The following is a 12,316-nucleotide window of genomic DNA, read 5'->3' as shown; positions in this document are numbered from 1 at the left end:
CCGCCCGGGCCCAGGACAGCCCGGCGCCCGGCAGCCGCTTCGTGTGCACGGCGCTGCCCCCGGAGGCGGTGCGTGCCGGTTGCCCGCTGCCCGCGATGCCCATGCAGGGCGGCGCGCTGAGCCCCGAGGAGGAGCTGCGGGCCGCGGTGCTGCAGCTGCGCGAGACCGTCGTGCAGCAGAAGGAGACGCTGGGCGCCCAGCGCGAGGCCATCCTTGAGCTCACCGGCAAGCTGGCGCGCTGCGAGGGGCTGGCGGGCGGCAAGGCACGAGGCGCGACGGCCACGGGCAAGGACACTATGGGCGACTTGCCGCGGGACCCCGGCCACGTCGTGGAGCAGCTCAGCCGCTCGCTGCAGGCCCTCAAGGACCGCCTGGAGAGCCTCGAGGTAGCGGCGCGCGAGGAACGCGGGGGACCCGGAGTGGGGGAAGCGCTCCCGGCTCGTGGGGGGCAGAAGACGCGGGGTAGGGGATGGGGGCGCCTGGTCCTGGCCGGCGGGCTCGTCCTCGGGGTGAGCTGGGTGTGCGGGTAAGGGAAGAGGGGTCTCCATCCTGCTCGGGAACTTCCTTGCATCGCGCCCCTCTCCCCCTGCTGGAAGGGAAGGTTTAGAATCCCACGCGCGCCCGGTCTGCCCACTAGACACGCGGTGCACTTCCCAAAGCGCCGGGCAGCCTCGTTCCTCTTCTTGCAAGTCTCCAAATCTCCGGAGCCTGGACGCGCTTCCGCAGGCGGTGGGGGGTTCTGCCGCGGGAGGTCAGCTGCCCTGGGCATCTGGTGTTTCCTTTTATAAGTCGGGTCGGGCGGGACCGGAGGGGGCGCGAGCCTGCGGGGGCGGGGCCCGGCGGGAGGCGAGAGCAGGGGAGTGGCACTGGCGACCCTGGAGCGAGCGTTAGAGGAAACCTCTCTGTTCACTTCAAAGGCGCTTCTGTGGGTGAGTCGGGCCGTTTCAAGGTGCTCTCCCAGACTGCTTTGGGGAAGGCGGCCTTATTCTGTCCTCTCTCTCGGAAGATGTGAGCAGTTTCTGGAAGTTGAGACAGAAATCTTCAATTAAGTTTCATCTTTACAAGTCACCCTTTTTTAAAAGTGTGGGCATTTCTGTTAATAGCGCTTGTGAAGCTAATTAGCCAAAGTAGTTTTACATTCCGGGTATGATTGTAACATGATTTGAGGGTTTCTTTAGGTGTGACGGTTAAATACTGTATCTCCAGTATCTATTTCTTGATTTGTTATGATAACCAACAGCTAACATTTCTTGAGTACTAAATATGAGTCAGGCATGTTATTTAATGTTTTAAACCTTGGAACAATGAATGACACGAGGCAAGTGCCATTATCTGCATTTTAAATCTGGAACACTTTGTAGAGAAGGGTAAATAGCTTGCTGAGGACTCAGGGCTAGGGAGTGGTAGGCTGTCCCCTGAGCCCTATGATGGCAGAGGAGGAAAAGAAATAGAGAGTGAGGGTTCAGAAACAACATTTTAAAAGAGGTTCTGGAATTCAGAATAGTAGTGTTTTATATCTGTCATTTTCCAGTAACATCTCTGCAGTCAGTTATTTACTTTTGTGCCATACCAGAACTTGGGGGCTGTCTTCATTTCTAGATGAAAGCTTATCAGCTTGCATACTATTGATGAACTATTTTTTTTTAATCCTAGCTGTGTTTTGGTCTTTACCAGACATAGAACTGTAGGTGTTGGTTAAAATTTTGACTTTTTAGTAAGAGGAGAAAAAAAAAAACCCAGCTTTTTAAGAAGGGAAAATGAGATTCACAAGTTTCAAATATTGCAGCAATATAATTCTTGTCTGACTTTAAAATCCTTTCCATACAAAAAAAGCATCAGTGAAACGCTTCCTTCGTGCCATTGGCACGACTCAATGCTTGCATTTTGGAAGCTTCTCCATGTGTGGTCGGACCATCAGAGCCACATTTCACAATTTCTTTTCACCTCCCTCTGTGTTCCACCTCCCTCTGTGTTCCTCCTCCCCAATGGAAAGCACCAGCTCCGAGGGAACGTGTCGAACGCAGGGCTGCCCGGTGACTTCCGCGAGGTGCTCCAACGGCGGCTCGGGGAGCTGGAAAGGCAGCTGCTACGCAAGGTGGCAGAGCTGGAGGACGAGAAGTCCCTGCTCCACAACGAGACCTCCGCTCACCGGCAGAAGACGGAGAGTACCCTGAACGCCCTGCTGCAGAGGGTCACTGAGCTGGAGCGAGGTGCGTGCTTTGTTTGTTTCTCTGTCTGGGAGTGGCCTGATTGGCACCACTTGTGGTCAGACCCAGGGTTCCAGTTTTTGGACAGCAGTGATTTGGGCACCACACGGGGATGGTTCAAGGATGTTTGAACAAGTAATAAAGGTACCTGACCCTCGTCATCTCAGGAATCAGTCTGCAGCCCCCAGGGCCACTGGCATTCTCCATGGACAAGCAAATGAACTCAGGACCAGCTTGGATAAACAACCTCCTATCATACAGGCATTTCAGCCCCTTCTTCACTAGTTCTTGCAACAGATTCTGTAGCTCTTTCTCTTCTCTGCTCACACTGTGGTGAGTAAGTTTCTCCCACATGAGACAGGAAGGGAAGAATCAAGGGCCGAGATCATGCGAATCGCATTACCAACCCCCACACAGCTGGGTGGCCTGGGTGTGAAGTAGGTTTGCTGGGAGTGGGTATAGGGTTTTAATCTTCTCAGATGCACTAGCCTGACAAAGGCAGTTTCTAATGACTCACTCTCGTGAATAGATAGGAGAAGGTCCAATAACAGAACATCCAATGACTCTCTTAGTGGTCTTGGCAGAGGAGGACCAGATGGAGAAGGGGATGGTGTTACTGTTCCATTTTAGAGCCGAAGTCCACAAACTGTAGGTCCCCGTCATCCCTTTCCTAGCCTCTACCTCCAGAAAAAATCTATCCTTTTCTCCCTGCCTTTCTCAGAAAAGTGTGTGGCTTACCTGTTAGACTTGGATTCCTGAGCTTCTAAAAAATTTCCTCTCTGTCTCACCTCTGCTGCTGGGTGTCCTCGAGAGACTACCTTGAAGGTAAAGCAGCCACAGCTGTGGCCTCTCTCACATGACAGGAGGAGGGGGAGGCAGCATGCAGCCATAGATGAGTGGCTCCCTTGACCCAGCCTCAGCCACAGTGGATCTTTAGGTCATCCAGGGCTGGAGAGTGGGCACATCAAGGATAGTTAGCATCTCAGAAGGGGTGGCTGTGGAATGAGAGACCTTTGTGTATACCTCACTTGGTGCAATGGCCAACTTGCTGCAAGGAGGCAGGTTAATAGACTGTTATGTGTTAGAGCATTGAGTTGTGCCAGGCAGAGTGCTGGTTGCTCCACCCCCGGGAGGTGAAGTTCAGACTTCTCTTATACCCATTGCACAGATGAGAAAAATGCTCAGTTCTCACCCAGACAAGTGTCATTTGGGGAGAGGGACCAAAGTAGTCATTAGGGGGTAAGCAGCAGTAGTCACATAAACCTACACCTTCCCATTTTTGTTCTCTGACTCAAGGCTGGTGTTGCTTCACTTGGCTTACTCCAAGGTAAGCAGTCATCTTGGCCCCCTGGGAACTGCCACTTTGTGACTTTCCCTTCCATCCCCATCCTGTCTGCTCACAGCCAGAAAGAAATAGTCAGGACTTGGACCCAGCCAACCTGGTCCTGCACCTACCCCTGACCCTTAGGTTTCATGGAAAGCCCTTGGGGCTCATCTGGTACAGAGGGGAAGCTCTTTTCTATGAGGGCAAAGGTCCTGGCTGGCCCTTCCTGCAGAATCCCCAGCACTGCCACAGAGGAACCGCTCAGCTTCCGCTTCTCTTATCTGCTATCCTTTGACCCCTCCATGGGAGCTCTACAGCTCAGGTGCTCCACCAACTCATCTCTGGGATGAGTATTAAGGAAAGTGCTCATTTGCTGACCAGTTTGTCTTCTGGGCATTTCTGACTTTATATCTGTCCTGTTTGTGACAATTGTAAAGAGACATGTACACACCCACCTCGGCTTCCAAATATACATGATTGGAAAGCATACCATGCTCCTTAGACTCATCCAGCTGAGCCCAGAGGAGACGGATCTAACCACATGGCAGAAGGGGGCTTTGGGAGACCCTGGCCTTTTGTCCATCATCCTCCACCTGTCATGGACCAGAGGCTCAGCTGTGAATTCCACACTCCGTATGTTCCATAAGCTCCGCCATGACCCTGTGAGTAGGTATTAGTTCAGAGGAGGGACTGAAGTCAGAGCTCAGTGATGCCTTCATTCGTGTGGCCAGCAGATCACAGAGCTGGGATTGCGGTTGGTGGTGACCCCAGAGAAGTAGTGAACCCTGCAGCCTAGAGCCGTAGGCAGGCTCCAGCCCTGCATAGGGATGCTTGTGTCACCAGAGTTGCAGGGATGCTCATTTTTCTTTGTTGTGAGACATGCTTGTCTGCAAGGGCCTCCAGAGTCTGGGCCAGCTGGCCAGGCACAGCCTGTAGTTGGAACAAATGTTGGTGCTGAGAAAACCTCTGCCTCCTCCCTTCCTGCCCCAGGCTGCCCACCCCCTGCTTAGCCTTGTCTACCACCTGCAGCTTCTGATTTATTGGGCAGGCCTTTTAATTCCATAATTGGTTTTAACTAAGTTTCTTCTGAACCTCCAAGCTGTTTTGTTTACATAAAGGACACCAGCTTTCTGGGTTCAGGCCCCTCCTCTGCCCCTCGGCTCTCCCAGCTTTAATTAAACCTATCCGTTGTCACTGAACTAATGATATTACCAACATGGAGTCAAGAAATTGGCCAGCCTGCCCACCTGCAAAAAGAACAACTATTTCTCTTTGTTAGACAATGATGCCTACATTGGGAACATGGTCATTTGCCACTTGAAGATTAAGTGCTCGTGGCTATATGGAGTAGAAAGAGGGACTTCAGCCCCGGCTCTGTCATTTACTGTGTGACCTTGGATGAGTCATCTCACTTCTCTGAGCCATCTCACTTCTCTGAGCCATCTCACTTCTCTGAGCCATCTCACTTCTCTGAGCCATCTCACTTCTCTGAGCCCCCTTGCCTCAACTCTGCAATCTGCTAAATTGGGGAGTAGGAACTTTCTGGATCTCTCAATTTTGCTTCAGCCTCATAAGCCACCAGTCCCAGTCTTTACTCTGGCCTGCTCCCTTGGCTTCCTGATGTGACCTGGTCTTCCCAGCCCAGTACTCAGCAGCTCTGGAGTGTGTCAAGGGGTGCCACACCTTAGGAGGTCAGGAGGAATCAGATGAGACTGTGCAGTCAGCAGATATGAGTATATACTTCACATGAAGACCAGATTCTAGTATTTGCATACTACCTCTTCCAGAGAGGTTGGAAGGGGGCTTCAGGTCCTGCTTGCTCCTTTGCAGAAGCCCTCCTTAGATAGGTGTGGACTGTGGCACCAAAGAGCTTCTGTAGGTATTATTTACCCTGATGAAAAATGAATTTGGGGGATTTTGGGAGAGAAAGGTTTATCTATTCTGGCTGTGTTTTGCAGAAGGGACTGATTTAATTCCACAGTAACACAGGCAGTTGGGCTCCATCCGTTCTGACTCTGAGAAACTGCCAGTCTCTGATGGCCTTGGAAACTGTCTTACCCCTTGTGGGTGCTTAGTCAGTACTTGTTGAGTCAGTGAAGGGCATTTAGGCCCCTTCATCAGCAGGGTCTGGTCCACAAAGAAGAGGAATGCTTTTGCCATAACAGCTCACAGAGTCAAGTGGTAACCTGCCAACTTTGGAATCTGTGACACCTGGACAGAGACTGTTGGTGTAAAATTCATTTTGAGCTTAAACCAAGACCGCATTGAAATTACTTAAACCCATTTAAGAGTTCATTTTCAAGGGTTTTGGAAGTACCAGTAACATAGGGGTGGTAAGGGGGATTCTTACCAGTCCCAAGAAGATCTGGAAGGGCCAAGACTCTGGCTAGTTATATTAACCTAAGTGGAGAGGGACGCCTCTGCATTTATCTGCCTCCCAATGGTCCCAAACTACAGGGAATGGTCAATAAACCCAATCTTCTCTTGAGGAAAGGGAAAATCAGGAGGAAAGCAGTTCACATCAGAGAGTTAGACCACAGAGCCACTTTTGGGTTATGTTGTAGTGTCAAGCCACAGGAGCCTGATTCCTTCACTTTGGCGGTGGTAATTCTTTAGCTTGACAAGTGACATGGACTCACTTGCCTGACAAGTGTTTATCGAGTGCCCAGATCTCTGTAAGACTTTCCTCCTCTCATCTCAGCCCAAGTCCAGGGATTCCAGATCCCACCCTTGCTAAAGAACCTGAAGCAGCTATGTTTTCGAGGAATTATTTGAGGTAACAAGACTTGGTTGAGGAAGCATTGCCTGGCTTAATGTAACAAGAAAATTAAACCCACCTTGCCTCTGCCCTCTTTCTTAAGCTTTCTGGTCATCAGACATGACTGAAAAGAGAGAGTATTAACCAGCAGGGACCAAGTTTTTTCCTTCTGGATTTCAAGAGGCCTTTTTTCCTGTCCTAAGAGACAGCTAAATTCTCTAATGTGCTCAGTGTACTGCCCACAAAGTATTCCTTTCTATCCTTTCCTGGCCTCTCTGGGTCCTTGGGCTTGCTGTTCCTTCTGCATGGAGTTTTCCATAGATCTTTCTAGGACTTCCCTCCCCTGGCTACTCCCCTTCCTAGCAGGAGTTACTGCTTAGCCTTTTCTTGATTATCTGCTGCTTGTTTCGTGTCCCAAAGGCAGGGACTCTGTCTTGTGTCCTGCTGGATTTTGGCCTTTGACAGTGGCTGAAATGAGAGACACTTAAGGGGACCGCCTTCTCCAGGGGTCCAGGTGAGATGTGGTTCTGAGTTGTGCTGGGGTTGGGAGTGGCCTAATGCACTGACCTCTCTTCTCCCCACTCAGGCAACAGCGCCTTTAAGTCGCCAGATGCCTTCAAAGTGTCTCTTCCCCTCCGCACAAACTACCTGTATGGCAAGATCAAGAAGACGCTGCCTGAGCTGTACGCCTTCACCATCTGTCTGTGGCTGCGGTCCAGCGCCTCACCAGGCATCGGTACCCCATTCTCCTACGCAGTGCCTGGGCAGGCCAATGAGATTGTGCTGATAGAGTGGGGCAACAACCCCATCGAGCTGCTCATCAATGACAAGGTGAGGCCCACCTGTGCATCTAGCATCTCAGCAGACATGAGTAACTGATGGGGGGAGTCAGACAGCTGCATGCAAATCCCAGCTGACCCACGTCCTCCTGGGTCCACACAGCAGGGCCACAAGTGTGCATCTACAAGGCCATCCTCCTTGTCCTGGGGACAGCTTGTTATGGAGTCACTGCCCCTCTGGGTGGCTGGCAGGGTAGGGGGTGAGGCGGGGCAGCTGCAGCTGGTGAGCCGAGCTGAGTCTAGCCAGGAAGCAGCAGAGGGTGCAGGTGCAGAGGTCTCATAAACAGAGTGGGCGGGTCTTGGAGTGCAGCCTGGACTCAGAGGCCCTCAGGCTGGTCAGGGCAGGCTGTCCGCAGGGCTGTACCAGTGAGGGATGTATGTCTGAATGTAAGAGATTCCTCATGAGCATATCTTTGTTTAGGGGGTCAGGTTTCTAGAAATACAATTTACATACAGTAAAACTTAACCTTTTAAAATTTATAGTTCAGCCAATTTTGACAAATGCATGCAGTTGTGTAATCACCACCACCACAATGAAAATGTAAAACAGTTTAATCACCCCTAAATATCCTCACGCCTCTTTGTAGTCAACTTCTCACCCCAGCCCATGGCCGGGTGAGAACCACTTCTCTGTTCTCTATACCCTTAGTCTTGCCTTTTCCAGAGTGAATGTCCCCCCTTTTTTATTGCAACAGCTTTAGGGGTTGCAAATAGTTTTTGGTCTGGGCTTTAAGTGTACCCACCACCCCACCTGTGCACATTGTACCCTATAGGTGATTTTTGACCCTCCACCTTTCCCCCGCTTCTGAGTCTCCAGTATTCATTATACCATCTCTATGTCTTTACTAATCTGTAATTTAGCTCCCACTTATAAGTGAGAACATGCGGTGTTTGGTTTTCTGTTCCTGAGTTAGTTCACTTAGGATGATGTTTTCCACTTGCATCCAAGTTGCTGCAAAGACATTATTTGATAGCTGAATAGTATACACTGTGAAATGCCCCTACTTAAGAGATGGCTGGTTTTGGCACTCAAGAGTGTGGTTCCTCAAGAGATCGGCTCTGGGCCTTTTGGGGACTGCCCACAACTGGGCTTCCAGACTTCCATTCTAACATCAGACTTGGCATAACAAAAAGAGCATCCTCAGGTCCTCCTAGCTGGTCTGGGAACCGAAGTAGCTGCACCAACTCCCTGGTGCCCAGGCCACCCCGGGTGGGCATGGGGGCCGCCCAATCCTCACTCTGTTTGTCTTCACTGAACTGCCTCTGGTGGAATTTGTTTAAATGGAGCCAGCCTGCTGGACTCCTAGCAGCAACCTTTTGCCTGAGCCAAGTTATTTATTCTAAATAACACTGGACACAGTTGGACTGAGGGCCTCGTTGTCCCCTTGATTTGGACGGCTTGTAAACATTCAATTTCTGGGAGGGAGGCTTCGGGTTGCTAGTGACAATGGGGCGGTCCACAGGGAGCCTGTCTGGAAAGTGCACAGGACTCAGGGGACCCAGCGGGTGGCATTGTTCTGAAGAACCTTGCCATCTGTGTGCCCCACCCCACCCCATGTATGACACACGCATACATGCTTGGAGGCCTCTGAGCCACTACACGGGGAAGCTGGGGCACCCCCCAGCACACCAACAGATCACCAAGTGCCACTATGTAGGTCTGGGACTTTGCCTGAACAGTGAGGATCCCTGGTCTATTTTCCAAGGAAGTTGACCCAGTAGAGCCTTGACTTCCCTCAGGTTCTCCAGCATGGAGAGCTCAGGGCTAACAAGGTGGTGATGGTTGTCTCTCGCATCTGCTTGGTCCTCAGCTGGGGACCAAAGGTGTGCAGTTAATGCCAGGGACACCCTGGGGTAAGGCACTTGTGCTGAGGTTGCCCCCTTCGTGTTAGTCACATAGCCCGGAATGGGAGACCAGGAGGTCCCTCGGGTGACAGTAGGAGCAGTGGCCCAGGGACTTGGGGGTCCTTCCTGCTTCCTGCCCTGGGGGATCCTGTGAGGTCCGGACCTGGCAGACCCTCACCTGCATATTGCTGCCCATAGGTTGCGCAGCTGCCCCTGTTTGTCAGTGACGGCAAGTGGCACCACATCTGTATCACCTGGACGACGCGGGATGGCATGTGGGAAGCTTTCCAGGATGGGGAGAAACTCGGCACTGGGGAGAACCTGGCCCCCTGGCACCCTATCAAGCCAGGGGGCGTGCTGATCCTTGGCCAGGAGCAGGTGAGTATAGGTGGGCGTGCTTTCCCAGGGGTGAGCGAGGAGGGGCTGGCCAAGCAGCACAAAGCCAGGCCTGCAGCTGTCCCCTGCCCCATCCCCGCTGTCGGTCCCCTAGACCTGACCACTGTGGCCCAACAGCCAGCTTCGGGGAGCGAGGTCCCCAGCAGCATGGTCCCTGCTGTCCTGTGGTCTGTGGGGCTAAGGACAGGCATGGGAATGTGACCTGTACTGTCAGGGCCCAGACGAGTTGGTGGTTCAGAGTTTCTAAGATAGTCTGGCACAGAGAGGTGGGCCTGCCCTGTGGTCATCAGGTCACTTTGCGCCTCGGCTCTACCTTCCTTCTGGGGAGCATACTGTGAGAGGGACTCTTGCAGGGGTTCCCGGGAAGCTCTTAGGGTCTGCCTGGTATGGAGCTGTCCCAGGATGCTGGGCTGGTGTCCTCCCAGAGCTACTTGCTCAGGGTCTCAAAACTGATTCCCAGCAAGGACCGCTCAGGTGATCTGTGTGGAGGCTCAGCCCATGGGGGAGACGGGAGGAAAGAGTGAGGCCACAGAGCTGCCCTGATGCAATCTGCCACCTAGGGGAAGGGGCATCCAAGGTGGCCATCTGGTCTTGGGCAGACAAGCATGGAGCTCTCCGTCTGTATCTGGGGCTTGATGTTGGAAATTGAAGTAGTAAACACCAGGCACACTGGGAGCTTTGCGTCTGATAGCTCCTCAGCCCACTCCCCTCCTCAGTTCCTCCATGATGTCTTCCTTGGGAGGGACTGGGAGTCAGGAAGCCCAGCTCCGGCCCTGGCTTTGGGACTTCGGTCAAGCGTCTCTCCCTTCTAACCTCAGTTTCCCTGCATAAAATGGAACGATTTGAATAGCGCCGTCTCCCAGGCCTGACGTGTCCTGGAGCTTCAGAACCCGCAGAGATCTGTGGTCGGGGCTATGGCCAGAGTTGGGGAGCATCGGGGAAATGCTCAAGGCCCCCCTCCCCACCTCCCCCTGCCATGTGCCAGGAGAATTAGCAACGTGTCTGCTTGTGAGCCTGCTCCAATGCAGATCTTTTTCCCGTTTCCCAGGACACTGTGGGGGGCAGGTTCGATGCCACTCAGGCATTTGTCGGGGAGCTCAGCCAGTTCAACATATGGGACCGCGTCCTTCGCGCACAAGAAATCGTCAACATTGCCAACTGCTCCACAAACATGCCAGGCAACATCATCCCGTGGGTAGACAACAACGTCGACGTGTTTGGAGGGGCTTCCAAGTGGCCGGTGGAGACGTGTGAGGAGCGCCTCCTTGACTTGTAGCTACCCTCTCCCCTGTCCGGGAGGCCGGGATTGGCTGTTCCTGTGGAAGTCCAGGGCCACTGACTCCCCCAGTTAAACTGTAAAACCTCTTGCCAGCACGGGCCGGGGCCCCCACAGCCCATCCCCAGGGACTCTCCGAGACTGAGGCTGAGGCAGCGTTCGTCCCCAGCTTATTTGTTCCTTACCAAGATTTGCTGCCGTTTGGGGTAGTGCCAGGATCCCCAGGTGACAACCCCCCAGCCACAAGGCGGGAGGATCTTACTTCCTTCTGCAGGTGGGATGGAAGTCCACCAGCCCTCTTCAGAGCTCCTGTAAATGCTAGCGCAGCCCCAGCCCTGGCGCCCGCTCCGATCCTTGGTGTCCTGTGTGGCTCTTCTGTCTGTCCCCTCTAATGGCTGTGTGGCCATCCCACTGGAATGGCCATGTCCCTTGTGCGTAGAGTGCATCCCTGCTGGTGACTGAGCACGCAGCAAAGCAGCCTCCCCCCTCTCCCCCCGACCCCGCTCTGCAAAAGGGCCTTTCCCTTTGTGTCCCATGCATTGTGAATAGTTCCTCTGAGGATCCCCTGAGCTGGTGGAGGAGCGCCGGCTTCCCAGACAAAGCCCTACCTTCCCCAGAACAGAGGGGTGTCTGCGGCCCCAGAGAGGGGCGTGGAGGGAGCGCAGAATGGAGCAGGGCCGAGACCACTGCTCGCCTCCTATCATCTCTTCCTCAGACCGACGCTCGACTGAATCATCACTAGGCATGGCTTTAAAAAGCCTCTTTTCTCATCTGGTGCCAAGGTTCAGTTGCAGCTTTTACAACCCTCCGGTGTGGTTGGGAGGATTTATTTTTTCCCAACAGAAAAGAGCAGCCATTAGAAGAAAGCGCCCATCTTTTGATGTTTCACCCCACTGTGAGGAGTGTGCTCGTTTTTAATTCATGTTGGTTCCTGTAAGCATCGGACTATCTTCATCAAGTATTTCCCCCAAGAACTTTTTCAGAAAATGGAGGTCATTTGGCTGACACGTGCTTAGTGACTCCAGGCTGCTCAATCTATTGGACAGAGGTAGTGATTTATTTTAAAGACAGTGATGAAGTGGGGAAATTTATAAAGCTAAATATTATATATTTTATTTTTCATACATGTTTGAAGTGCAAATCTGTGGAAATTCCATTTGTAGGACCAAGTTAACATGCCCATCCTGACATTGTATGCTACGAGAACTCTTCTGATGATGGAATTTTGATTAAAGTGCACTGGAAGATGCTTCCGTGTGGCTGTGGCTGAGGGCAGGGAGGGGTGGGGCCTTGCATCTCTGGCAGAAGAAAGGCTGCTCTGGTTTGCCTGGGCCTGGCAGCAGTGGGCACACTCAGGCATGCATCCAGTGGGCTTGGGGGAGCTGAGGATGGTTGGAAGAGGGTGAGGTCCAGGTCCACACCCTTCCTTTCTCAATGCCAGGCTCAGGCTGTAGGTGCCCAGTGGGCTCTGCCAAGGCTCCCTGTCCCCAGCCCGTGCCTGTCTTCTCAACCAGGGGATCCAGCTTAGCTAGAGGATCTTCACCTGCCTTCTAGGTGTGACGTCTGCTCAGCACCTACTCTGTGCAGGTGCTCTCCATACATCATCTCATTCAATTCTCCCAGCTCCTGAAAGAGCTAATCCCAATTAATAGATGAATACATAGAAAAGTT

General features: G+C 52.7%; 1 protein-coding gene across 1 annotated transcript; it reads left to right on the top strand.

Annotated features, from left to right (window-relative positions):
* The first annotated feature begins 6 nt into the window (after window positions 1–6).
* NPTX2 (neuronal pentraxin 2) lies at window positions 7–11,894 on the top strand. The gene is made up of 5 exons (XM_008072915.2): window positions 7–386; window positions 1,994–2,210; window positions 6,876–7,120; window positions 9,172–9,351; window positions 10,418–11,894. The coding sequence occupies exons 1-5, from the start codon at window positions 96–98 to the stop codon at window positions 10,643–10,645; spliced, it is 1,161 nt and encodes a 386-aa protein (XP_008071106.2). The 5' UTR covers window positions 7–95; the 3' UTR covers window positions 10,646–11,894.
* Window positions 11,895–12,316: the final 422 nt, after the last annotated feature.

Source organism: Carlito syrichta, unplaced genomic scaffold (genome assembly GCF_000164805.1).
Source record: "Carlito syrichta isolate Samal-C Ts95f unplaced genomic scaffold, Tarsius_syrichta-2.0.1 Scaffold315497, whole genome shotgun sequence".
Taxonomy (NCBI): domain Eukaryota; kingdom Metazoa; phylum Chordata; class Mammalia; order Primates; family Tarsiidae; genus Carlito; species Carlito syrichta.
Note: the sequence above shows the minus strand (reverse complement) of the source record. Positions and strands in the feature narration are given on the sequence as shown.